This window comes from Perca fluviatilis, chromosome 23 (assembly GCF_010015445.1).
Source record: "Perca fluviatilis chromosome 23, GENO_Pfluv_1.0, whole genome shotgun sequence".
NCBI lineage: Eukaryota > Metazoa > Chordata > Actinopteri > Perciformes > Percidae > Perca > Perca fluviatilis.
Window position 1 is genome coordinate 8,011,361 of NC_053134.1, and position 24,346 is coordinate 8,035,706.

Here is a 24,346-nt window from a genome sequence, read left to right on the forward strand (position 1 = left end):
ACCTGATTTAGAAAACAAAAAAGAGTTCATCTTTCCTTCATTCTCTCGTTCTGTGTGTTTCAGATCATGCTGAAGGAAGATGAGTTTTCTCACGAGATCTCCGTCGAAGCCGATCACAACTCTAGTGTTTGATTGAGACACTTTGTGAAATAAGAATGAACTGTGCCAACCAGAATCCAAATCCTCCCACCAACCGTTAGTAGAACATGTGAGACCTCCACTTTTACAGTATTTTAATTATTCAGAAGTACAGACATATTTTTTGACACATATTTATTTAAGCTGTCCAAAATATAATGCATGAACGTAAAATGCAAGATTTTATTGCATTAATGTACCTCTTATAATTCAAGCATGTGTGTTTTGTTTTTTAGTAATCGGTGAGGTAAGGATACATGTTAGTTTTTCTCATGTCTCCCCTTTATTTTGAGTGCAGTACTCAAGTTTTCATGTCCTCAGCTACAGTCAGATTTATTTTTGTTGTGGTACGGAAAGTTGCTTCATAAGTTCATTCAAATTACAGCAAACACTCTCTCTTTTACTTCTCATGATATCTAGCTGCACAGATAGTTTTTGTTTGCCCAGGTTTTGAAATATCTGCCTCCTCTCCAACTATAGAAGTGATTGGGATTTTGTGTGTGGTGCTCACAGCATTGAAAATTTAGCAGTTCATCTTTTCAAAAAGTGTCCTTGTTAACACTGTATATAACCCTAACACTGAACCGTTTCCATTGAAACCACTTCTTTCTATTATGAAAACAGCTGATAATGTGTTCCGAGCATCACACTGCTTCTGGACAGATGTTGCTGTTGCAGTTTTCAATCCTGTGAGCAACCCACATGTAATGCACAGTGTTGGGGTTCAGGCAGATATCTCAAAACCTGGACCAATACAACCTAAACTATCTGCCTGACTAGATACCACTAGAGGGGGTAGTAAGAAAATGTTTTGGGAAATATGCCTATTTGCTTCCTTTCCTAGAATTCGATGAGGAGAGGGATACCACTCTTGTGTCTGTGCCTTTTTAAGTATGAAGCTGCAGCCAGGAGGTGATTAGCTTAGCATAAAAACTGGAGGCTTCTCTCTCTCAAAAGCCTACCAGAACCTCTCAAGCTCACTAATTAAAATGCATCTCTTTAATCCAAATGCTGTTTACCACTAAATAGTTACAACACATAATGCTCCCTAAAACCACAAATTGACCAAATGAGATGCATGTTAGTGAGCTTCAGGGGTGCTGATAGGTGTATTCTCTCTGCTTCTAGTCTTTATGCTAAGCTAATAAACTCCTGGCTAGCTCTATACTCAACGAGTGAAATTTATTCTCTCAATCTGTGTGCATGAAGTGTTTTTTCTCGAAATGTCAATCTCTTCCTTTTAAGAAACTGCATGACTGAAAGTAAACATGGAAACCAGTTTTTAAATTGATGGTAATAAAAAGGAGAAAATGCATTTGTCTTATTTTTAGTAGCATGTTGCGTACAGGTAGGTGCTACAACAGTTGTAGATGAGGATGATTTATAGGTTGACAGTCTGTCATAATACAGAATAACCAAAGCGCCAAATTTAAGAGCAATTGTTTTATGTTGCATAACTTGCAGCATGGACATTGTATCAGTTAACATCACATTCAGCAAGTCACTGAACATGTTTTAGCAAAATATTGACATCTTCAATGTGACAACAGCAATAATGGAATAATATTCTGTATAAATGAAGCAAGTGGTTGCGACTCTTAAACTGTGCATAAAGAAAAGCAAGTGTTAAGGCACTCAGAAAACCTACAATAAACCTCAACTAAAAATAGTTTCCAACTGATTTGGAATCACATCCTCATTTCCAAGCCAACGCTAACAAAAATCCTCACATCTTCAATCACAAACAAGCTAAAATATTCACCAATTCCTTCCATGACTGGTTACTTTAATTGGTCCGTGCTGTGATTCTGTTGCATGATGGATATGATGGCATAAATATAGTATACATCCATAGTGCAATACCCACTGCAACTGTACGAGTGCCTTAATGCTTTCAAGGTAGGGAATATAATTAACGGACGCCCAAACCGCCTTTCTTTGGTGTGGACAGACATCTAGAAGGTGAACCTGCGGTTGCTGGAGTGGCCAACTTTGTCCAGATTGGGGTTGCAGGCGAACTGGATCATAGGCGGAGGACCACACATCAGGATGAGAGTGTCTTCACTTGGAGGCGGCAGGTGTTCCCTCACCATGTCTTCACTGATGAAGCCTTGGCTGTACTCCCAGTCTGAAACAAAAAAGGTCCCAATGTTTAAATATAAGGATCCATATTAGTGATGGTATCACCAGATGATATAATTTACTTATTTTTTGACATACAATTACTTTTTTTTATGTTTCACATATGTCAAACTTTTTTTACATTTTGACTTAATATACTATGACTTTTTCAAGATACTATTACTTTTTTTATTTTAAAGATAATTTTTTGGGCTTTTCCACCTTTTTAATGGACAGGACAGATGAAATAGGAGAGAGAGAGGGGAAAGACGTGCAGGAAATCATCACAGGTCGGAGTCTAACCCTGCAATGAGGCATGAACCTCTAAATATATATGTGCGCCTGCTCTACCCACTGACCCAACCCAGCCACACTTTTTCATGATTTTTTTCAAAATACTATACTATTTTTTTCGACATACACCGACTTTTTTGACATACTATAGTGACTTTTTTCGACATGCTGTACTATGACTTTTTATGATTTTTTCGACATACATTTTGACTTACTATGACTTTTTTTCAACATACTATATTAACTTTTTCGACATGCTATACTACCGTAGGTCTTTTTATGACATACTATACCTGGTTTTTGTGTATTACTGATGTTACTCTAATAAACCTTGCAGTGGGTTAGTCACTCAATTCATTGTCTTGTGCTTTGTTCCCACCCTGTCTCTGCATAAGTTTGCATTAATACAGTAATCCAAGGGGTCAAAAGCTAAGACTGTTTAATTGTGCTATCTTACATTTAATGTATAGTAAGTTACAGCATGTCGCTGATGTAACCGGTTAGAACTCAAAGTGGTGATAAAGTCAGACGGTCAGGTTTTGGCTTCTTGTGAAAGACAGATATCCATCATTGGCTCTCTCCTCACTGGTTCACATAAAAACAAGACAAGTAATAATAACCTGTCTCTCTCCAATCAACAGCAGGCTCACATGTCTCATTAAAGTGCCTACAACCTGTTTTGGATTTGTGTGATCGACCTTGCTCAGTTAATTGTGAAGAAAATTATAAAAATGTGATAAACAATTTGCAGCCCTAGTTATGGAGACTTTTATATCAGAAAATAAATCACCGGTATAAATTATTAAACAATTCACTTAAAATAACCAATGCTGGGGATGATGTGGACAGACAGTTAATCACAACTTCCTGTTGAACCAAACCTGCTTTGCGTGACAGCATATAACCCCTGAGATGTCAGCGGGACAAAGCCGTATGTTGGTAGTAGTAGTAGTATACACATTTGTTCTCAGAGTTCATGAAAAGTATCTTACCTTCAGGTGCTTTGTCCAAGGTGAACCACAGCTTGAACCGGTCCGGGTGGTTGACCTGGATCTCCTCCAACTCTGGTCGCAACAGGATGTCTTTCTCAGTCTGTGACACGACAGGAAGAACCGAGTTTCAGCAATTTATGTGCCACCTCTGTTTTGTTATTAACCACTCATTCCAAATTAAACAGGAAAACAAATTATATTTGTTCACTAACTGCAAACATCAGTGCATCGTGTGAGTGAACCTGGCTCATGCAACTGACCTGGTTGGCAAACAGCAGGTGACACACTGTCTTGTCCTGTGGATCCTTCATCATAGCTGTGATGAGCTGCAACATCGGAGTGATTCCTGGAAGAAAACGGAAGATAGGAAGGTCATATTTTTGGATTCAATGTGTGGCCAAAACTATGTGGACATCACTGTGTCTCCATGTGTCCTTGGTGCCCCTAAAAGCTTCAAGACTTTAGTATTTCTCTATAACACGTTTGTGACTAGAGTAAGCATTTATTCATTTATTTATTCATTTATTTATTTATTTATTTATTTATATATATATTATTATATATATATATATATATTATTGCAGTCTATTATACTTAAACACTCAGCTTAAACTGGCTATAACCAACTTGAGGAAGATCAATCATAGTAACATCAGGTTTAAAAAATGGTGCAAGTACCACAGTATCAATAATTAGATGTTCAGATACATTAGTTTTGATGTCCAGGTTTAGGTGGCTGATTAAGCAGCATGGTGCCACTCCGCAATGAACGTTCTGCATCTGCTTCACTCTGCTCATAAGGACTGTGTGGGTGTGGTTTGATCAGATATGACTAATGGAAGCCAGCTGAGCCACTTGCACTTCAAACCAGTGAGAATAAGCCTTTTAGAAGAAGAAATACAAAAATCTTTCATGTAAAATAAACAAAACTGTTGAAAAAAATATCGTGTTCATGTATGTCGTGAAAAAAGTATATGTTGTAAAAAAAAAACATAAAATTGCCATAAAAAGTCATAGTATAGTATGTTGTAAAATTTCATTAAAAACGTATAGTTGTATAGAAGTATAGTATGTCGAAAAAAATGTCATTAAAAGGTCATAGTGTAGTATAAAAAGCCATGAAAAAGTCAGTGTAATATGTCGAAAAAATGTCATATAAAAGTCATAGTATAGAATGTCGTGAAATTTCATAAAAAAGTCATAGTATGTCGTAGAATTTCATAAAAAAGGCATAGTATAGTATGTCGAAGAAAATCATATAAAAAGTCATAGTATAGCATGTCGAAAAAGTCATAGTAAAGTATGACGTAAATTTCATAAAAAAAGGCATAGTATAGTTTGTCAAAAAAAGTCATAATATAGTATGTCGAAGAAAATCATAAAAAAGTCATAGTAAAGTATGATGTAAAAACTTCATAAAAACGTCATAGTATGTCGTAAAATTTCATAAAAAAGTCATAGTATAGTATGTCGTAAAATTTCATAAAAAAGTCATAGTAAAGTATGATGTAAAAACTTCATAAAAACGTCATAGTATGTCGTAAAATTTCATAAAAAAAGGCATAGTATAGTTTGTCAAAAAAAGTCATAGTATAGTATGTCTAAAAAAAAAAGTCATGGTCATTTCGAAAAAGTCATAGTATAGTATGTCGTAAAATTTCATAAAAAAAGGCATAGTATAGTTTGTCAAAAAAAGTCATAGTATAGTATGTCCAAAAAAATTCATAAAGAGTCATAGTATAGCATGTTGAAAAAGTCATAGTATAGGGGGTCGAAAAAAAGTCATAAAAGTCATAGTATGACTTAAAAACTTCATTAAAAAGTCATAGTATAGTATGTCGTAAAATTTCATAAAAAAGTCATAGTATAGTATGCGAAAATAAAAAGTCATGGTAATATCGAAAAAGTCATAGTATAGCATGTCGACAAAATTTCATAGAAGTCATAGTAAAGTATGACGTAAAAACTTCATAAAAAAGTCATAGTATAGTACGTCGTAAAATTTCATAAAAAAGTCATAGTATAGTATGTCGTAAAATTTCATAAAAATGGAATAGTATGTCGAAAAAAGTCATAGTATAGTATGTCGAAGAAAATCATAAAAAAAGTCATAGTGTAGTATGTCGAAAAAAAAAGTCATAGTATAGTATGTCGTAAAATTTCATAAAAAAGGCATAGTATGTCGAAAAAAGTCATAGTATAGTATGTCTAAAAAAAAAAAGTCATAGTATGTCGTATGCCAGGTGCTCTTGAGCAAGGCACCATACCCCCCAACCGCTCAGGGCGCTGGTCCAGCACTGACAGCCCACTCACTCTGACGTCTCTCCATTTTGTGCATGAATAGGTCCTGAGCATGTCTGTGTGTATTTCAGGCCTGTGTGTAGTGATTTCTAACAAACGGAATGTAAATTGTAATTTCCCCACTGGGGATCAATAAACAGTGTCGAAAACAAATTACAGTATAGAATGTCGAAAAAAAAGTCAATGTATAGTAGGTCGTAAAAAATCATTAAGTCAGTATAGTGTTGAAAAAATTCATAGTATAGTATTTTGGAAAAAAGTAATTGTATATACAGTATGTCGCAAAAGGTCATAGTATGGAGAAAAATAATAATCATAGTAATGTTGAAAAAGAAGTCATAATTAAGCATGTTGAAGAAAAAATATGTCATTAAAAAAAGTTATAAAAAAGTATAGTATGTCGAAAGTCATAGTAATAGTAAGTTGAAAAAGTCATTAAAAAGTCATAGTATGTCTAACATTTCATTGAAAAAGTCATAGTATAGTAGGTCATAAAATTTCATTAAAAAGTCATAGTATAGTATGTCTTAAACACGTCATAAAATAGTCATAGTATGTGTAAAAAATATATGTCATAAAAAAGGTCATAGTGTAGTATAAAATGGTATGAAAAGTCATAGTATAGTATGTCTGAAACCCGTCACAAAAAAGTCAGTATAGTTTGTCGTAAAAACTTTTTAAGTCATAGTATAGTATGTCGAAATAATGATATAAAAAAAGTTATTTGTATGTCATGAAAAATTCTATGAAAAAAGTCATAGTATAGTATGTCTTTAAAAAAGCCAAGAAAAAGTGATACTTTAGGATGTCGTAAAAACTTCATTAAAAGTCATCGTATAGTATGTCAAAAAAAATCATAAAAAAAGTAATATTATAGTGTCATAAAATTTCATAAAAAGTCATAGGATAGTACTACATAAAAAAGTCTTAACCCTCTAAGGTCTAAGGGCATTCTTGACAACCTCTGGTCCGTCTGGTTTTATTTTCTAAAAAAGCTTGTAAAACATCAACCCTGTTGTCCACAGTCAATCTATGAACACCACTTCAGCACAAACTGGGCTATTAGAATATTTGTGCTGCGTGAGGTCACTTGAATGTTAAAAAAAGGTTGTATGACCTTAAAGACAAATAAATAAATAAAACAGAACATGAATCTCACAGATATGTATTGATATCACACACACACACAGCAATAAAAGCTAAGCCAATCTCCTGTCTAAAACACTTCTCATATGTCTTGGGAGTCAAACTGTGAAGAAATAAATATTATAACTTATACAGTTGACAGAAAAAAATCTACATTTGTTCAAAAAAAGTCCAGACTTTTGCCCTCATAACATTCACTTATGCCAATATTCAAAATAATAATGTCATATTTATTGATATCACACACACACACAAGCATTTGTGTTGTCTAAAACAGCGCTCCTATATATTTGGAGTAATCCAGTGCAAAAATAAACATCAGGGCTCCAGACTGCGACCAAATTTGAGAGTGTGCGACTGAATTTTACATCCAGTCGCACATGTGCGACCAGTTAATTTGCCCTTATTTATTTATTTTTTTTAACACATTAAACGTGGACATTTTGGTACCTGAGAGCTCGTAAGCTCTCTGTCCTCTCTGCATAGGACAGAGAGCGGAGCTCCGACGTGCGCACGCAAACACACACACGCAGATGTGCGAACGGAGCAAACTAATCTACAAACTACAGTTTTGTTGAAGTCACATTTAGTCACAGAAATGCCGACAAAGTGATTGCAAGTGTGGTTACAGTTGTTCAAAACTTCCCGCAGACAGTGTTTGCTGCGATATGATATTAACGGCGAGGTGAAAGCGGTCGCAGTGCTGTTGATGTACACTTCCTGGCAGTGACAACTGTGTTTTATCTGCCCTGGGGACTGACTGACAGGCTGAAGCTGTAAGGCAGGGAAGCTTGATTTCTACAGCACCTTTCAACAACAAGGCAATTCAAAGTGCTTTACATGAAACAGTAAAGAGCAATTAAAAACGGTCATGATGAAAATAAAAAAAGAATAATATACAAATACAAGAATAAAGAATACAAGTTACAGTGAGTAAGAAATAAATAATTAATGAATTCAATCATTGTAATTGTAGACTGGAGACTAGAGCTGGTATATTTTTTTAACATTTGATGACAGCGATGGTCAGCCTTTTTATGTTGCATCTTCAAAAGTGTACAATAAAATGTGAAACTAAATTTTAAACAGCACATTGTAATTTCTATTATCAAAGTGTTTATTAGTAACACAGTGGAAATTAGTAGAAATGTGAATATTTGGTTAGCATGTTGATTTACGGTGTGTGCCCCTACATTTTCTGGTTGTGCCCCTAAAATTTATGCCAAAATTCAAAACAGTAATGCCACGCCTTCTCTGTAGAACGGTTTTGAACTGTAATAGACGATATTTGGTCAAATCTTACTATTCTGACTTATGTGAATGATCTCTTCTCACAATACACAATCTTTGTTCTCTCTTGGATGCCTTATATGGGCATAATGTGTGACGGACCTGTCTCCCAGTGGTTGACAAAACGTCAACAAACTCTCGCAAAGCATCATGGGGAACTTCAATATGGACGCTAGCATCGAAGCTAGCGGCAGCAGTGACCGATGTAAGAGTTTGGATTTATTGCTCAACGACCCCGAAAAAAGGCACAAGTTCCAGGCTGGATAGAAAACCTCCTACAGAGACACCAAACACCCCCCTGACGGCCGGATTGTCAGCTTTTACCTGCAAAAGACATTAAGTCGCTATCTCTTATGGCTTTAAAATGATTAAAATATGAATCAGAGGTGCCATTTTGGATCGTATACGATCCTTTAGGTCACAGAGCGCGTGGTTCACACAGCAGGGCTGTGGACCCCTAAACACGTCATAAAAAAGTCATAGTATTGTATGTAGTAAAAAAAGCTATAAAAAAAGTCATAGAATAGTATGTCGTAAAATTTCATAAAAAAAGTCATACTATAGTATGTCGAAAAAAATGTCATAAAAAAGGTCATAGCGTAGTATAAAATGGTATGAAAAAGTACTGGTATGTCATTAAAATTTTATTTAAAAAAGTCATACATTTTATGTCGTAAAAAAAGCCATAAAAACCTCCTAGTATACTATGTTGTTAGAAAAAGCCATAAAAAAAGTTATATATAGTATAAATTTTTTTTAAAAAGTCTTAAAAATAGCCAGAAAGTCACAGTATAGTATGTCATAAAAAAAGTCATAGCTCATGAAAAGGTCACTGTGTAGTATAAAATGGCAGGAAGAAGTCATAGTATAGTTTATCGTAAAAAGTATAATTTGTTATAAAAATGTCATAGTATTCCTAATCTGTAGTAGTGCATTACATGTAAGCTGTTGATAGTAAAAGTATTGAAATGGAACGAGACTGAAGATTAAAATATAATGCATCCAGAGCCACAACATTTTTTTCTGACTTCACTTTGAGAAACCATGGTTTAGGCCATCATCTACTAACTATATTGATCATGAAATGAGATGCGTCAGGATCTGGGTAGCTTACAGCCTATGCTAAAACAATATCCTGATTCCTGAGTAAGAAACTTTGATAAATGAGTCTAGAAGTTTTCCTTACCGGTTCCTCCAGCGATCATGCCTACATGTTTGGCTGTCTTGGTGTCAGCTGGGGACTTTTTATCTGGTTGTACAGCAAAAACACCTGTCGAGGGAAAGTCACAGGATCAGATCAGGCAGCTGAAGCTTAAATTACAAACATTGCATATTTTCACCTACTGTATCAGGCATAGGGTTATGGTGCTCACCTTTGCCTTTGTAAACAAGAAGACCACTGGGTCCTCTGAAGTCAATAGTGTCGTTGATCCTCAGGCTCTCCAAGTACTGACTCATCTTCCCACCCTCTGGGAATTTAGGATTAACATCTTTAAAGTAAATCTGTCAAGAAGGGACAAAAGGAGAAACTGGTTTAAGAAAACAACACCTATACATATATACAGACAGGCAACTTTTCTTAAGGCTATACCTTCACCACCAAGTCCACATAGCCTTTGTCATCATCACTGGACACTGGGGTATACGGACGAACCACCAGTTTCCCATCTACTTTTGCAGACAAGTAGATATGCTGCCCTGGTGAGGAAAACACAGAACGATGAGCGCCTCAGTTTACTTTTGATGTCAGCAGCTTCATATCAGATAAGCTTGATTACTGACAGTACGCTTTATGTTTATCTTCAAAACAATATAATGTATAAAATATATAATCTACAGCTAAAACAATAACTTGTGTGATACAATTAATCAGCAACAATTTTGAAAGTATGTAAGAAAGACAAAAATGTCAGTAATTTAAAACGGTCTGGTTTTAACTTCTCAAACGTGAGGATTTTCTGGTTTTATTTTGTAATATATGATACTAATTTAAATATCTTTGAGTTTTGAATTGATTGTCAGATTAAAAAAAGCTATTTGAAGACATCACATTGTGCTCTGAGAAATTGGAATAACAATAAATCAAGAAAATAAACATATCGATAGATAGATTGATTAAATAACTGTTAGCAGCCCTAATATTACAGTATCTTCTTGGTTCAACTGCTTATAAATTTGACAAATTCCATATACATAAAATTAAATGCACAGAGAAAAAACCCAACTTTACTCACTTTCTCAATGATATTCACCTTTGCTCCAATCTTTAGTTAAGTTGCAAAAAAAAGTATGTACATCAAATATACATGGTTTTGTTTTCCTCTCCTTGTAGATAGTAATTTATTTCCACAGAACAGAAGGTATCCTTAACATCCTACGATCTTATATATATATATATATATATATATATATATATATATTTTTTTTTTTTTTAACTATAATTTAATTCCTTTGTTTGTTTTTGTGCATACATGTTACTGTATTTTGAGTTTAATTGTTTTCTATGAAGTTAAAGTTAGAAAAAGAATACTTCTAACAGCAGTCATTCTCATGATGACTGTGATAAGTGCTGGTTTCCATATGTTAATATTGATAATATATGAGTGCACATACTAACCGATAGGGAGACCGAGAATGTGTTCAGGGGAAGGCAGGGCAAATCGGAACTTCCTTGTGTCATGGCTGACAATCTGCACAAGAAATAAACAATTTATCAGAAAAAAATGCATTGGAAAACAATGTCAATACCAAAGCAACATGGTGCTTGCGATCGCACCTGCTGCGCCTTTTTATGCACAGTTCATGTTTTATATTGTGATATACTGGTTACCTGTTTGTCCAGCAGTCGCAGTGCATACTTGATGTTGGGGTCCTCTAAGGTGAGGGCTGGTCTCCTCTTTGAGAAGAGAAGTCTGAAGATCAAGTTGACGATGCTGTCAAAGCCGCTTCGGATCAACTGTAATAAAGGTAAAAAACGGGAGAATGACACAGACCTCCGCCAGCTAGCATTAGCTAGCTATCAACTGTTTGAGACCTCTGTGGGGCGTTGTCTCACTTAAATCAAGCCATTTTTGTTTAATCCGTATATAACAGGAAAAATGAGTCATAGTCATTCCTGTGGGCAGGGCCTGACCAAGCTTCCAACTTGGTTAGGAAAAGTAAATGTTAACGTTAGCTAATGTTAGCCTGAGCTAACGCAACGTAATTAGCTAAACTTAAGTAAGCCTGGCTACTTTTCATAAATGTATACTTACACCAATGATGTAAGACAGCATTTTCAGTCCGTTTTGGCAACTGCAAGGTTGTTTGTCAACGCAGAGAGCAGCACCAGATAAGTTTACTGCAACTGTCACGGTAGTACGAGGGGCTGTCAAGCTAGCGAGGGCAAATAATCATCCGGTCACTGTTTTAGAAAATAAAAGCATGGCTTCGGAAAATAATGCGTCTTTTATTTTTTATAACACCCTGCAAGTCGGTTATACTAATGGATATATCCAATGACAAATAAGATACCGTTTTATTTGTTTATTCATCCTGTAATAATACGATCTTGACATTTCTTCAACTAAAAAAACGCAACTTCCGGTATAATAGCGGTTAATGGTAGCTGTATGCAGAAGCCTAAACTTCACTTCCACATGGAAGTCTTGGATTTTCAGAATACAACTCTTCATAAAATAAAATAACGAATACGTCTGGACTTAAAAGAATGACAGTCCACAATTATTAGTTGGCACAAAAACAAATGCATGAGAAGTTTTACGATGCCAAACATTTGGGATAGCATTATCCATGGGAACCAAATTACCACAACACAATGTGGCTTTGGTTATTCCTTAGGCCAGATGGAGCCTAATTTGATCATACAGTTTATATCAATCATATCGATGTATACCACAAAACCGCAAGTAATGAAATGCAGGACGCCAAAATGTAGTTTCTATTTATGTACATAAAGTACCTAGCTCTTATTTTATTACAGTTAGTATAAACTCATGCTGTGCAGCCAAATTTTGTTTAAACCCACATAACTTTATGTAAATCCTTTCAGAAGATACCAAATTTATCAGGCTACATTTTTGGGTAAATGTGTAAAAAAAAATAATAATAAAATGATGCAAAAACTCTACACTACAATATTTCCATTTGATGGAAAGGTGCAGCCAAAAAAAAACATGGTCTTGGCTTTGAATATTTCACAATTGTAAAACAAACATGATATAGCTTCACTGAAGAAACTGATCAAGGACATATGTGCATTTGTCAGATATTGTGGAATATGATGATTTTTTAAAGGTAAATGAAAGGAAACTGGATGTTAAGGGGTTTAATGACATGACTTACTGTTGAGCCGTTTTGTCCATAACACCCAAATGAGCTTCATTTCATAGCAGCAGTATAACATCTATAAATGTACAACCTCAGGGGTGCTCTCATCATCAAATTCCCTCTCAACTGAGCTTCACGTCGATGTGACATCATGCATTTGTTTGGAGGACAAACTTGTGTCCCGATTTTCTGGCTGCAGTAGACATCAGTGAATATTCACTAATAGAAATTGATCTGTGACCAGAGCAAAATGGAAAACATAATAAGTTTTAAAAAAATCATTTTTTATTTTTGTGCTCATTCACTGTGGTATGCTCCACTATGTCCTTTAGATGGCAGTAGTACCTTGTTAACAGGCTGGTTTGGATGATTCAAAGCCAAATCAAAGTGTTTAGAAGCAAACATAATTAAAAGTGGAATTTGTCATGCATAAACTTATTTTTGATGTGACGGGAGTTTCATGCAGGAGCAGTGAGTCATACTTCTTCTGCCAATCAATACTAACAGTACTGAAAGTAATAAAGGTTGATTTTGTTATTAAAGGTTACGATTACAGGCAGTCACAGAATCTTAAATGAATGCTTTGATGACATAATTGAAAATATGACATGATAAGCTTCCGTATCAACAGGAAATAAAACATTTTTATTGATCATTTGTGTATATGAAGTTATATAACAACAGTCAGAAAACTGCACAGAGTGAATCACTACACAAAGTGAAACAAAACTGTAAAACACCTCGTCAAAAATGAAGGTATACACAGCAAATATAACTGTCAGCGGCTCGCTGTCACCGCGAGCAATATGGCAGGAAAAAACACCCCAAACAGTTCTACAAGATTACAGAGAAAATTTCCACACACAAAATACTCAAGCAGGCAGTTGATATACACAAAGGCAACTAGGATCTTTCTACAGCATCAGATTCTAATACTTTACACAGCTTTGTTTTTGAAAGGTCAGTGTGGCTTTTTGTCAGTGCCACTGGAGAGAATCTTGAGTTCCTTGTCACACAGAGAGCTTGATAAGGTATTTTCTTTTTACAAGAGAAATATTTAGGGTTTGATGATGCATGCATAGGCCTACTTTGGTAGCAAATCGCAATAAGAGGAGCATTGCATTGCGGTGCAGGTAATGGCTTTGTGGTTTTTCCCCCACACCTCGCAATCCGATGGGTTCCGCAATGCTGCCTGTTACTGAATTTCCTGATTTATAGCCTACATGTTTATTTCTGTCATAATTCAGATTTTCTTTCAGCTTGATTTGATAATTCCTGTAGTACAACCTTTTTGCATTAATATTGAATTGCTCAGGCCGTTTTTGCAATGTACTTTCATTGATTTTTTCATTTAAATCTGAAGCTGTACTGAAATTCATTAATCTACATATGTAAAACATGTCACATAAAATAATCCCTTGGTTGAAGAAGGATTGGGAGTGCAGCTATATTAATGTATATTCAATGATTTTTGAATGCATTCAGACAGGGGAGATTTTACCCCAAAGGGTTATGAAATAAATTCCTAACAGTTGAAAAAAATATAAAAAAGGGACACATTTCTTAACAACAAAAAGTGCAAAGTACATCTAATCTCACAACTAAAGTAATATACACCAACACAGTCCATACTGTACATTCAGAGTTTTCATGTCAAATATAAAAGTTCTTTTTGAACAGGGCAGTTACCAAATAAAAAAGAAATCCATAAATGGAAAGGAAATAATGACAATGAGATATAGCATATTAATGATAGATGGATAAAATTATATCTGCGGCTGAATAATCCTATTCATGTCACTATATTTATTTTAGATATACATTTTTGACACAGTTATGTAAATATATACACGGCATTTTAAGGGGATATTAAATGTAGAATCTTGTTTGGTATTTAACTAATACTCCCTGAAACTTCTGATGCTGCGTGCAAGAAGAGAAAACAGACCTGCGAAAAGGGAGGGAACCCTAAACATAGGTCGACAGGTGTCAAGCTCCAACCTGTAAGCTGAATCCAAGTGTGCTGTGTCCTAACCATTTCACTGGAAAGGAGAAACATCTCTCTGGACTGGAATCATCCTCATTAGAATCTTTTATTTATTTTTTCTCGGGCAACGCCACCCACGTGAACACTATGGGATGAACATACAAGTATTGCACAGTGCTCAACAAAATGCTGTGTGAAGTGACCCACTCGCGCTCAGATAAAACGTCTTTCTTTTTGCCACGTGCAGTCGGGCGACGCCACGCGCACACTCTCTCTTTCTCTGCATGTAGAAGGGAAAATGGCATTAAACGCTACAACATCACTACAGAACAAACTGGTTTCGCTACCTACTGATAAGTCTACATCTCTAAGCACACACGGCAGTCACAGTGATACACAAAGTAGTCCTCAGAGACTCCTATGGAATGACAAGTAGCTTTTTCATAATAGTGCTATCAACTACACAATAACATTGAAAACATTTAGAAAGTCCTCCTGAAGCTAGCATCGAGTATATGCAAGAGGTTCCTCCAAGATAAGAGACTTCATGGTTTTCATGGATTAAAACTTATTCCTTTGCTAATTGGACCCGTAGTGAAGGACGTAATGGACTAGTAGCCTACGCAGACCATTAACTTTACGGTTATTTCCCATTCTCTTGGTGTAGTCCTGTACCTACAAGAAAACAAAACTGACGTAACTGGCTGAAACGTGATTTGTCATCATTGCTTTCTTTCGTTTTTTTTAGTCAAGCCGATCGAGCAGGCAAATTTCTGGCTGCCCCTGCAGGTGTCCTGAAATATAGCCAGCCTAACAATTGTCCAAAATAGTTTCAAATAAGTCAACACGCTAGTTTAAAGACATCCAGTGCAAAAAAGCAGCCACATAAAAGTAAAAACTGGCAGTAAAACATGGCTAACTCTATTGTCACTGTGAGAAGGCAACGCAAAGCAAAGACTGCGATTCAGGGCACCATTGCAGCCAAATACATTGTTCCCAATAAACCAAAGCTACAACCACTAGCAATTGGGAGTGTGCATGAAGAGACGGTCTTTACATAAGTCACCTCTGAAAATGGCAGTGTTTAGAAACTCGCTTCACCTCTGTCAATATAATCATATACATTGACCCAATGTTTAGACATTACTCTTGATTTTTCTTTTCTCTCCTCTGATTGAAGGCAAGGGGATCATATCAGAAGAGAAAGCCCCTGGTGTCAGTAGATCTCCCCACGTCCCAGCCTTTAGTAAAGATTGTAAAAAAAATCATGCAGTTTACGAAAAATAGTCAAGACGTTGAATTGCTCTAAAAAATAGTCCTCTTAAAACCAGAGTCACAACTCTTTTTTTTTTTATTTCTTTTTTAACTCCCTCTCAAAGATCGGACCCCGGCCTAAATGCGATATACTTCCAACATCGCTGAGGCTGTTTAAAGTAAACAGTTAACAAAATATTGTTAAACGTGCTTAAGGACACAATGGCTACAGCTTGGTGCTTTTTTCACTTGGGGTCTATTTTGTAAGGGTTGAGGGTTTTTGGAAAAGAAAATGAGCCAGTTCAAGTGAATGATGGCCTTTAAAACGAGGACCTATTTCACCTAAACTGCCAAATATGGAGAAAATAAATGCTAACTGGTTTGCATTAACTATTTTCTTGTAACAGTGTGCATCAAGCTAAACATACAGGTCCTTTGATTGAGAAATAAGTACAAAAAGTCATAAGAAATCATGTGCTTGTATAATTTCCAGCAGCATATTCTTTCCCTCAGAACCATAGTAGTTAATGGCCGTATATTTTGTTATTTTGTGTTATTTGAGTTTTATGTGTATATATTCTTCTGTCTTTTTGATGATCCTTTGCCGAACTTAAAGCCAGACATTGTTCTTTACAATGTGAATATATTTCCACTAGTGTCTTGCAGGTTGGAATTCTTCTTTTTTTTCTGGAATGCAATAAGGTAATAAGGTAATTTTAAATCCTGGGATATATAATATTGGCTTTCCTCTATATCTGCATTTACATAATTTAAAATAGAACATCTTATTAAAAACATCAAGATATACACAGATTAGGAAACGGGTAACAACATACAAACACATAAACTAGAAATCATTTTTGTCTGCATACTTATATATACAACTGTGGTACAATAAATTCTTTCAGTCATGCGCTATCTATACAGATCATATTGCTTAAAAGAAGGGGGCATTTGGTCGGGGTGGTTAAGGGCACGGAGATGGAAAACAAAAACTGCTGAATCAGAGAGGAACAAAAAAAAAAGAACGTAAGGAAAGTAGGGAACCTGATGAAAAAAAGCAGAAGGTGGGATGTTGCAAGACGTTTGACGAATTAGGATTGTTTGTGATATTAGGGGCGGTAAAGCTGGGAGAGTTTGATAGGTGGGGAAAAGAGGGGGCTTAAATGGATGGACCCATATATCACTGAGGTATTTACACATACTGGCTAAAGAGTACTACAAGGCAGGTGCTGAAAGGGCCCTGCCTATTTCTTGGTGGAGAGCTGAGCGTCCACCTCTTCCTCAGGCTTCAGTACGTGCCACTGGGCGATGGGTCTCCTGGGGTTGGCCAGCATGTCGGACCAGTGGCGCAGCTCCGTGCCCGAGCTGTTGAGGCCCACAAAGACCTTGCCGATGGCATCGTTCTTGCCGATCTTGTCATAGTCCAGAACAGTTATAACAACTTGCACTTTCTGTAGAAAGGAAAGAGTGGGAGAGAACGTAAATGTGTTGTTAGCATATAGACGGGTTAAAGTGCTCATATTATGCTCATTTTCAGGTTCATAATTGTATTTGGAGGTTGTACCAGAATAGGTTTACATGGTTTATTTTCAAAAATTATTTAATATACTTTTGTTGTACTGCACATTGCTGCAGCTCCTCTTTTCACCCTGTGTATTGAGCTCTCTGTTTTTGCTACCGAGTGAGGCATCTCACTTCTGTTCCATCTTTGTTGGGAGTCGCACATGCGCAGTAGCTAGGGAAGCACTGCTAGCTTGTCAGTTGCAGAGTATGAGGACGTGCCACGCTAGCAGGTAGGCGAGCATTATAACGTGTGTTACAAAGTGACACACCTTTGTCACGGAAGTAAAGGCTGGACTACAATAGAGCTGTTTGGAGCAGTTTGTGAACAGTGTTTCCTGTTGCACATGGTAAGTCCCTTTGGGGGGGACTTTGGGCTTTTTCACTTTGTAAACCTATAGCATGCACAAAAAAATATATATATAACACAATAAAGGAAAGTGGAAAAGGCAAAACGCATAATATGAGCACTTTAAAGGTGTCCTGCTACACGTAGTTCATTACTTTGTGGTAATGTCTGAAGAACATTTTTTTTGTAGAAAAAATGCCTTGGTTACCTTGTTTCAAGCCATTCTAGCGTGGTATAAAAAGCCTGCAGGAAGACTCAGCTCGATTTGTGCCAGTTCTCATTAATACTCAATGAGCTAAGCTGCTTGACTCTGATTGGCTAACAGCTAGCCAATGAGAGCCTGGCTATCAGCATCCTTTACCCAGCGCAACTGGGCGAGCCCATGAATAGTAATGAGCTCAGGCAACACCACGTCAGACTGACCAGCTTTTGTAATTAGCCTGATTTCTCTGCTCATTTCTTTTCAGTGGCTAGAGCTGACAGAGGTAGCAGTTCATTTTCACATTCACAACATAACACAAACACATATGGACCTAACATATTTCAAAAAATACAAGTAAAAACGGTTTTGTGTGGCAGGGCAGCTTTAATGCTCATTTCGTAATAGCCAAGTTTGCTTTAGTCAAACAATAAAGCTCCACTTTGTTAAGTCAGTGTCTGCTCAGGAAGATTGTGCGAAACATAGATACTAAATGGACCTTTTGGTGCGATTGGTCAAATGATCATTATCTGATTATGATGTCTTGTTTTTATTCTGTATTGTGTCTCGTTAATGTGGCTGTCTCTGATTTCTCTTTTTATGATGTAAAGCACAGAAAGGAGTTGTACTGCATCAGAGCATTAAAAAACATAAATAAAGTCAGGAGAGGAGCATTTTCCAACACAACATTCAAGTTCCCCTTCACAACTTTTAGGATCTGATGAACTAGAGCAGAACAAAGATATCGCTTTCATACAATGTCTTTGTGCTCTTAAACACAATTTAAACAATTATCTGCACAATTTCTTTTGTGCTACATGCTCACAGTTGCGGTGATTGTGCCCTGCATATCCCAGAAGTCCCCTGTCAATCAGTGTTTGTTAATGTTTTTAGTTTAGGTTAGTTTAGTTTGTGTTCCTGTGGGTGTTGAGATGCACCTGCTAAAGACCCCGCTTTTCCATTTATTCCAAACAAACTGTAAGTGTGAAAAGCATCAAGAGATCTACCATATCCTGAGTGGTTAAAAGCCCGGATAAACTAAATAAGGTATGCACTGAAACATCAGTTACTGTAGAGCAGCAAAACGTATGCATTTGTGCATTAAGATGTCTGAAACAGTTCATGGTTATTACTTTAAGTAGTACAGTAATGCAGAGAATGAGGTGCTCCTTCAGACATTAATGTTGATTAACAGTAACTGACACTCCAGACCAGGCCTCGGTTATTTCCAGAGCCAAACACAGCAGAATGTTGATTACTCAGAGGTCTAAGTCTCAGCCTCAGCATGTGTTTATTCAAAGGAACACTGCAGAGAGGAGTGACCTGGGCATCAATCTCTGGCAGAGAATATGAATTAGGGCACAAAGAGCCCTGATTAAGTTTCGATCCACTGGCACACTGAGCTGGGCTCTGAGCTCATGCATGTGGCAACATGCATGAGCTCAGAGCCACTGTTGTAAAAGAGCATGCCTAATACGCCATGTAATGAAATACTGAATAAGGTTCTCAGATGGCTGGTTGGGGTTAGTTGGTCTTTAAAGAGAGAGTTCACCTTCAAATTGCTAATTGAATCAGCTTTCTTTGACTGGAAATTAGCAGGATCTTTTGTCAATCATCACTGACCAGTCAGTGTTTTTTTGCTGATTCTATTGTCATTTTTATGTATGTAAGATAGATATAAATTAAAACAAATTAATCTAAATAGGGTCACTGAGTGTTGCAAAGCTAATAGTCTGTGTACTAAGGAGTGGAACTGCACAGTCAATAACCTGTTTGTGTAAGTAAAAAGACCAATTAAAAACACTGATTTTAATTCCCACACAATCTCTGAGACAATTCAAATCTTTAGATTAATTACACAAATCGTCCCAAAGTCAAGTTTAATTTAAACGTAATACTCTGCATCTGCAGATAAACTACATTAATTTGAAGCTTTCTGTAAGCAGTCTGTATAATTTGTTGTAAATGTTAACAAGATGGGGAAAATCGGCCTGAGAAATCGATTAACAATTTAAACTATTTGTTTTCCCTACAACATCAGACAGAGGTAATATTGTGGGAGTAAGTCTGTAATTAAAAATCACCACAGCTCTGAGTGTCTTTATTTAAAATCTATTTTAAATAAACTACAGTCTATTAGTTTAACATTTACTACATCCTTTTATAAGGAGTTGATTTTTGACTGACTGGTCACAGTCAAATTAGGTCATTCAAGTATGTTCTCCTGGCTTTCAGGAAAGTCTTCAATGCACCGAATCAATGACAAGTTTATGATTCAATCAGTGGCACTAATAATTATTTAATAATTAACCTGGCTCTTACAGTAATGAGATAAGAAATGTAAATTTAGCCAACATACTGGTATTGAATGCTCTAAATAAGGGCTTGATTTGGATGGGGTTGATTGGGATCAACACAGTTTAAATAAATTAAAAAATGTTGTTCATTAGTATTCCTTTCTGGCACAGTTTGTGCATTCTTTATCCTTCATATTGTTCTGGAAAAAAACCTTCACTTCCTATTTGTCTTGAAAACACATCAGTTGTTGCTGTATGCTCTTAAGTCATGATGTGCATGGTAATCATTGTAAGACATGCAACAAATGAGATACATGATACAGGCAATAACAAGTTCAGAGAATAACAACAACCGAGCAATTGGCTTGTCAAATTGCGAAACCAAGTGCCTTTGATTGTACTGCTATGATAAAAACGCCTCTAAACAGATTATTTGGGAAATGAGCTTCCACTTATCAGTTGTTTCTATGCAACCAAATGGTTGTACAATTTGTCCCCACAGTATAGCACATTCACTTTTAGAAATGTCAGAGTTTTGAGAATGGATATTTTATAAAAGCCCATTTTCCACTGGACAAAAAACCCACTAACACCCACTAACAGCAGTTCCGAACACCTAAAATACAAACGTTCTCCGACATGCACTCTAACAATGCAGCCCTATTTCTGATACCGTGGGGGGCAGAAATGTTGCCGTGGGGGGCTGCCATGGTCAAATCAACATAGACGAAACACTGTGACACCAGGGTAATTTTTGCCCCCTTTCTGGCACTCAGATGCTATGACGCGCATCATCTCAGCCACAAATTCTTTCCGTCTCCGCCCAAGCAGAGTTCGGACATTGTTCCAAATTAGTCGGCCTCCATGCTGCTTTCTACTGTTTACTGAGTTTACAGTTATGTGCATTGTATCGGAAAGCTGGAGGGGGAAAAGTTAACACATTTTCCCATGCGTTTGTGACGTCAAACGTGACACACCAGAAAGTAAAAACAGAAAGACATTCTCGTCTACTGGCAATGGGAAAGGAGTTTATCGCTTACTTTTAGTGGGTTTTTTGTGTTTAAAAAACCTACATATATGTGCTAATTTTAGTGGGAAAAGGGTATACAGTAAATGGATGAGAATGTACCTGGATTTGTTCAAATGGGACTTCAAAGCTGAAGGACTCATTGTAGTAAGGGTTGAGGGTGTTCTTCTTGATTGTCGTCTTCTTTTTCTTCAGCCTCTTGCCGTTTTGCATCAGATGGATCTTCACGTATGGATCTGCAGGGAAAACAATATTTTACAATTGTTTTTAGATTTTCACTTCTCTGACAAAAATTTAAAGACGCTCTTTTTTATCTTCCTGCGTCCTTTAACAGATTATAAGAGTTAGTCCTTCATTAACTGAATTTCTTTGGCCACTTTGGGGGCAGTGGAACAATCTGAAAGTACAATACACTGACATATTATAACTTTGATATGGTGAACTTGTCAGCAAACAGTTGCCTATTTACACATCCAGCAGACACACAGCAAAATTAACATTCATTTGAAGACGTGTTTGTGTCCACCTGATGCACGCAAATCCAATTTTCACTATCTTTTAGCTCTGTTTTTGGTCTCCACCAACTCCTGAGAGAAATATCTGGCTCTTCAGGTGCTAAATGCTTAACTATGTTCACTAGCTTGTCGCTAACTTAGCTTAAAACAAACGTTTGAACCCACAGTACCAACATATTTGATGTATAAATGCCTCCAAAACAAGCAATGGGCATTGGTTATTAATAAAGCATGGCCATGTGAGTCCTGTGTGTTTACATCATTTAACCTTCCAAACTCAAGAGTTTCCTTTTCATCTGTCCGAATGCCTTCTGAAGTGGCACCCAAGTGGTCTGCTTCATCCATCCTCATCCATTCTCTGGCTCATCAGGTGGAGTGTGTGTCGAAAAACAGCAAACCGCCCATAGCTTTCGTTTTTGACGTAGCGCTCCCCTCCTGATTTGTTTACATGCTCCAAATTGTTATTAAAACTAAATTGGAGAAGAGGTGAGTTAATCCGAGGTAAAACTGACGAGAGGGTGGGCAGCAATCACCTTTTCAAATTGTCAAAGAAACCATGTTTTTTTTTGCTTTAATTGGGCCATTATAGGGACTAGATGAAGCTGGTAAATTTGCACAATCAAAGATCCTAATCAGTCCAAAATATGGGCAGCCGAAGAATGTAATAAGTTCCACTGTAATTTTCAAAGGCATACAAAAAGGATCCAAAAGGAGGAGGATTGAATGAGGATTCAATAATTACTGTGGTTCAAAGAACATGCAATTTTCCTATTCATTCACAATGTTTCCTTTATGATACAATACAATACAATCTTTTGCTGCAGTTGGTTGGGCCTTGTTAATTTAGAAAGTGAAAAATGCACAGTGTTACAATCATTTACATTTAACAGAAGTGAAATGGACATTATAAGCATCTATTCATCATTACTCTGGTACAATGTAGGCGGGTTGACAATCATGCCTTAAGGTAATATGTCACAACCCAAAACTAAATGCATTTGACCAAATTTGCATTTGCTGATGGCAGCGAGTCTACTTCACCTGTTGATTAGGGTCAGAAAAGAAGGACTGCAAACGTCTTATACTTCCCGTTACTCATAATACCTGGATCTAAGTTACAGTCGAATTCATGCAGAATTTCTTCATGTATGTGAGAAAACAGGTTTCTGTAAATGAGGCATTAATAGAGAAGAATGACTGATTTCTTGGCCATGTATAAGGGTAATCAGGTTTATAAATGTGCACATATGCATGAAAAAAAATTCTGCATGTAAAGGCATATTTAGAGTAACAAGGTTACAGTGCATGTAAATACTTTGTCCAATTTCCTATGTAACCTGATTTTCTCTGAATAATATGGTTTCTTGGGTGCTTGGGTAAACATACCGAATGTGGAAGTGTCTTAGGATGCAGTTCCTCTAATGGTCCCTAGATGCTGCCTAAAGGGAAAACTATTGTGGATTGAGGTGAACAGACAAGTTCCACCTTCTCTGTTGAAGCACAGGATTAATATTTATTTACCACATTAAATGATGGTCTCAGTAGTTGTTTTCACTGCTTTTAGCAAAATGTAACTATCTTTTGGTGGTAATTTTTAAAATCATTGTTTCATTATGGATATTTGTATACTTAAAGAGGAGAATGTTTTGGGTGTGTGCTTGATTGAAGTCAGCCATGATGGCTTCCACTTGGCCTCTCACAGACTATAGATCAGTGGTTTTCTACACTTTGTGCTTATCACATCTCAAGCTTATCAACACTTAATACAACATAAATGTGAGGGAACTCCTAAAAGCAGCATACATCTCTCATTTTAAATAAATAAATATAAATAAATGAACATAAAACACAGGCCATGGTTTGCAGTGTGAACAATGTCAACCGGATTGTGGAAAATTCTGGTTCCACATTTGAAGACCAATCGTCAATCATGACGACTATACAAGCTGTAGGAGGAAAATTAATGAAAACCACTTTGTGTCATTTATCATTCAAGACAACATGCTGCTCGAGAAAGACAAAAAGAAACAACCACAAAATGCTAATGAGGTAGTTCCTCTTCTGAGGTTACCAATATCCCCCCTAACTACTGAACCTCAGAGCTGTGCACTGGAATAAATAGGAAGTAAGACTTTGAATCAGAGCTTATAATTAGTTGCTAAAACACTGCTTGCTCTGATAATGTGGATTTATCTCTGGATCCAATATGCACAAAGTCTTTACAATGGGTTTTTTTTTATGTGTGAGCTGCACTAGAATATAGCTCTGTTTTTAGCTGGAACATAGTAGGATTTCTTGCAAAAGTAAATACTAAACAAGCTTAGTTCCCTTGCTTATCGCTTATCCAATTTAGGGGGATAAGGACCTGATTGTAGACTGGCGGGTTCGTCCAGGGCAGCTGACATGAATGTAGAGAGAAAACCACACAAACAGAGTAAGAGGGAGAAAAGCAGGGAGAATAAATAGATGACAGAGACATGGGTGAACAGGTAGGCTCTAATAGAGTGGGTGTCCTGTTCAGAAGAGTGCTGGGACGAGAAAAAC

General features: G+C 36.5%; 3 protein-coding genes across 14 annotated transcripts in view; 1 reads left to right on the plus strand and 2 right to left on the minus strand.

The window, feature by feature from the left end:
* The window catches only part of ppfibp1a (PPFIA binding protein 1a), a 34,735-nt gene extending 33,284 nt beyond the window's left edge, over positions 1-1,451 (plus strand). For all 9 annotated transcript variants that reach the window (XM_039791580.1, XM_039791581.1, XM_039791582.1 and 6 more), the window contains one exon: positions 64-1,451. In XM_039791580.1, coding sequence (XP_039647514.1) covers positions 64-132 — 69 coding nt within the window. In that variant the 3' untranslated portion in view covers positions 133-1,451. The remainder of the gene's footprint in view (positions 1-63) is intronic.
* Positions 1,450-11,692, minus strand: LOC120553308 (NADH-cytochrome b5 reductase 3). Its single transcript, XM_039791590.1, has 9 exons — positions 11,537-11,692; positions 11,113-11,238; positions 10,900-10,972; positions 9,874-9,980; positions 9,656-9,785; positions 9,469-9,552; positions 3,806-3,891; positions 3,546-3,645; positions 1,450-2,266 (listed from the first exon to the last, which is right to left on the minus strand). Exons 1-9 carry the CDS (start codon positions 11,555-11,557, stop codon positions 2,094-2,096), a joined length of 900 nt encoding a protein of 299 aa, XP_039647524.1. The 5' UTR covers positions 11,558-11,692; the 3' UTR covers positions 1,450-2,093.
* A 1,541-nt stretch (positions 11,693-13,233) lies between these two features.
* Positions 13,234-24,346, minus strand: part of syt1a (synaptotagmin Ia) — a 225,276-nt gene continuing 214,163 nt past the window's right edge. For 3 of the 4 annotated variants that reach the window (XM_039792433.1, XM_039792434.1, XM_039792436.1), the window contains 2 exons: positions 21,390-21,523; positions 17,100-17,306 (listed from right to left, as the gene is read on the minus strand). In XM_039792433.1, coding sequence (XP_039648367.1) covers positions 17,100-17,306; positions 21,390-21,523 — 341 coding nt within the window. Of the gene's footprint in view, positions 17,307-21,389; positions 21,524-24,346 lie in introns of all 4 variants that reach the window. The other variant, XM_039792435.1, reaches the window with a different exon arrangement.

Bases quoted from the DNA above. Each gene is read 5' to 3' on its own strand.
- LOC120553308 (XM_039791590.1), bottom strand. From the start codon at position 11,557: ATGCTGTCTTACATCATTGGT. The intron at 10,973-11,112 runs GTAACCAGTATA...TTTCTTGTGCAG, and splicing joins TGCGACTGCTGGACAAACAG to ATTGTCAGCCATGACACAAG. The intron at 9,553-9,655 runs GTGAGCACCATA...TTCCCTCGACAG, and splicing joins TCTTGTTTACAAAGGCAAAG to GTGTTTTTGCTGTACAACCA.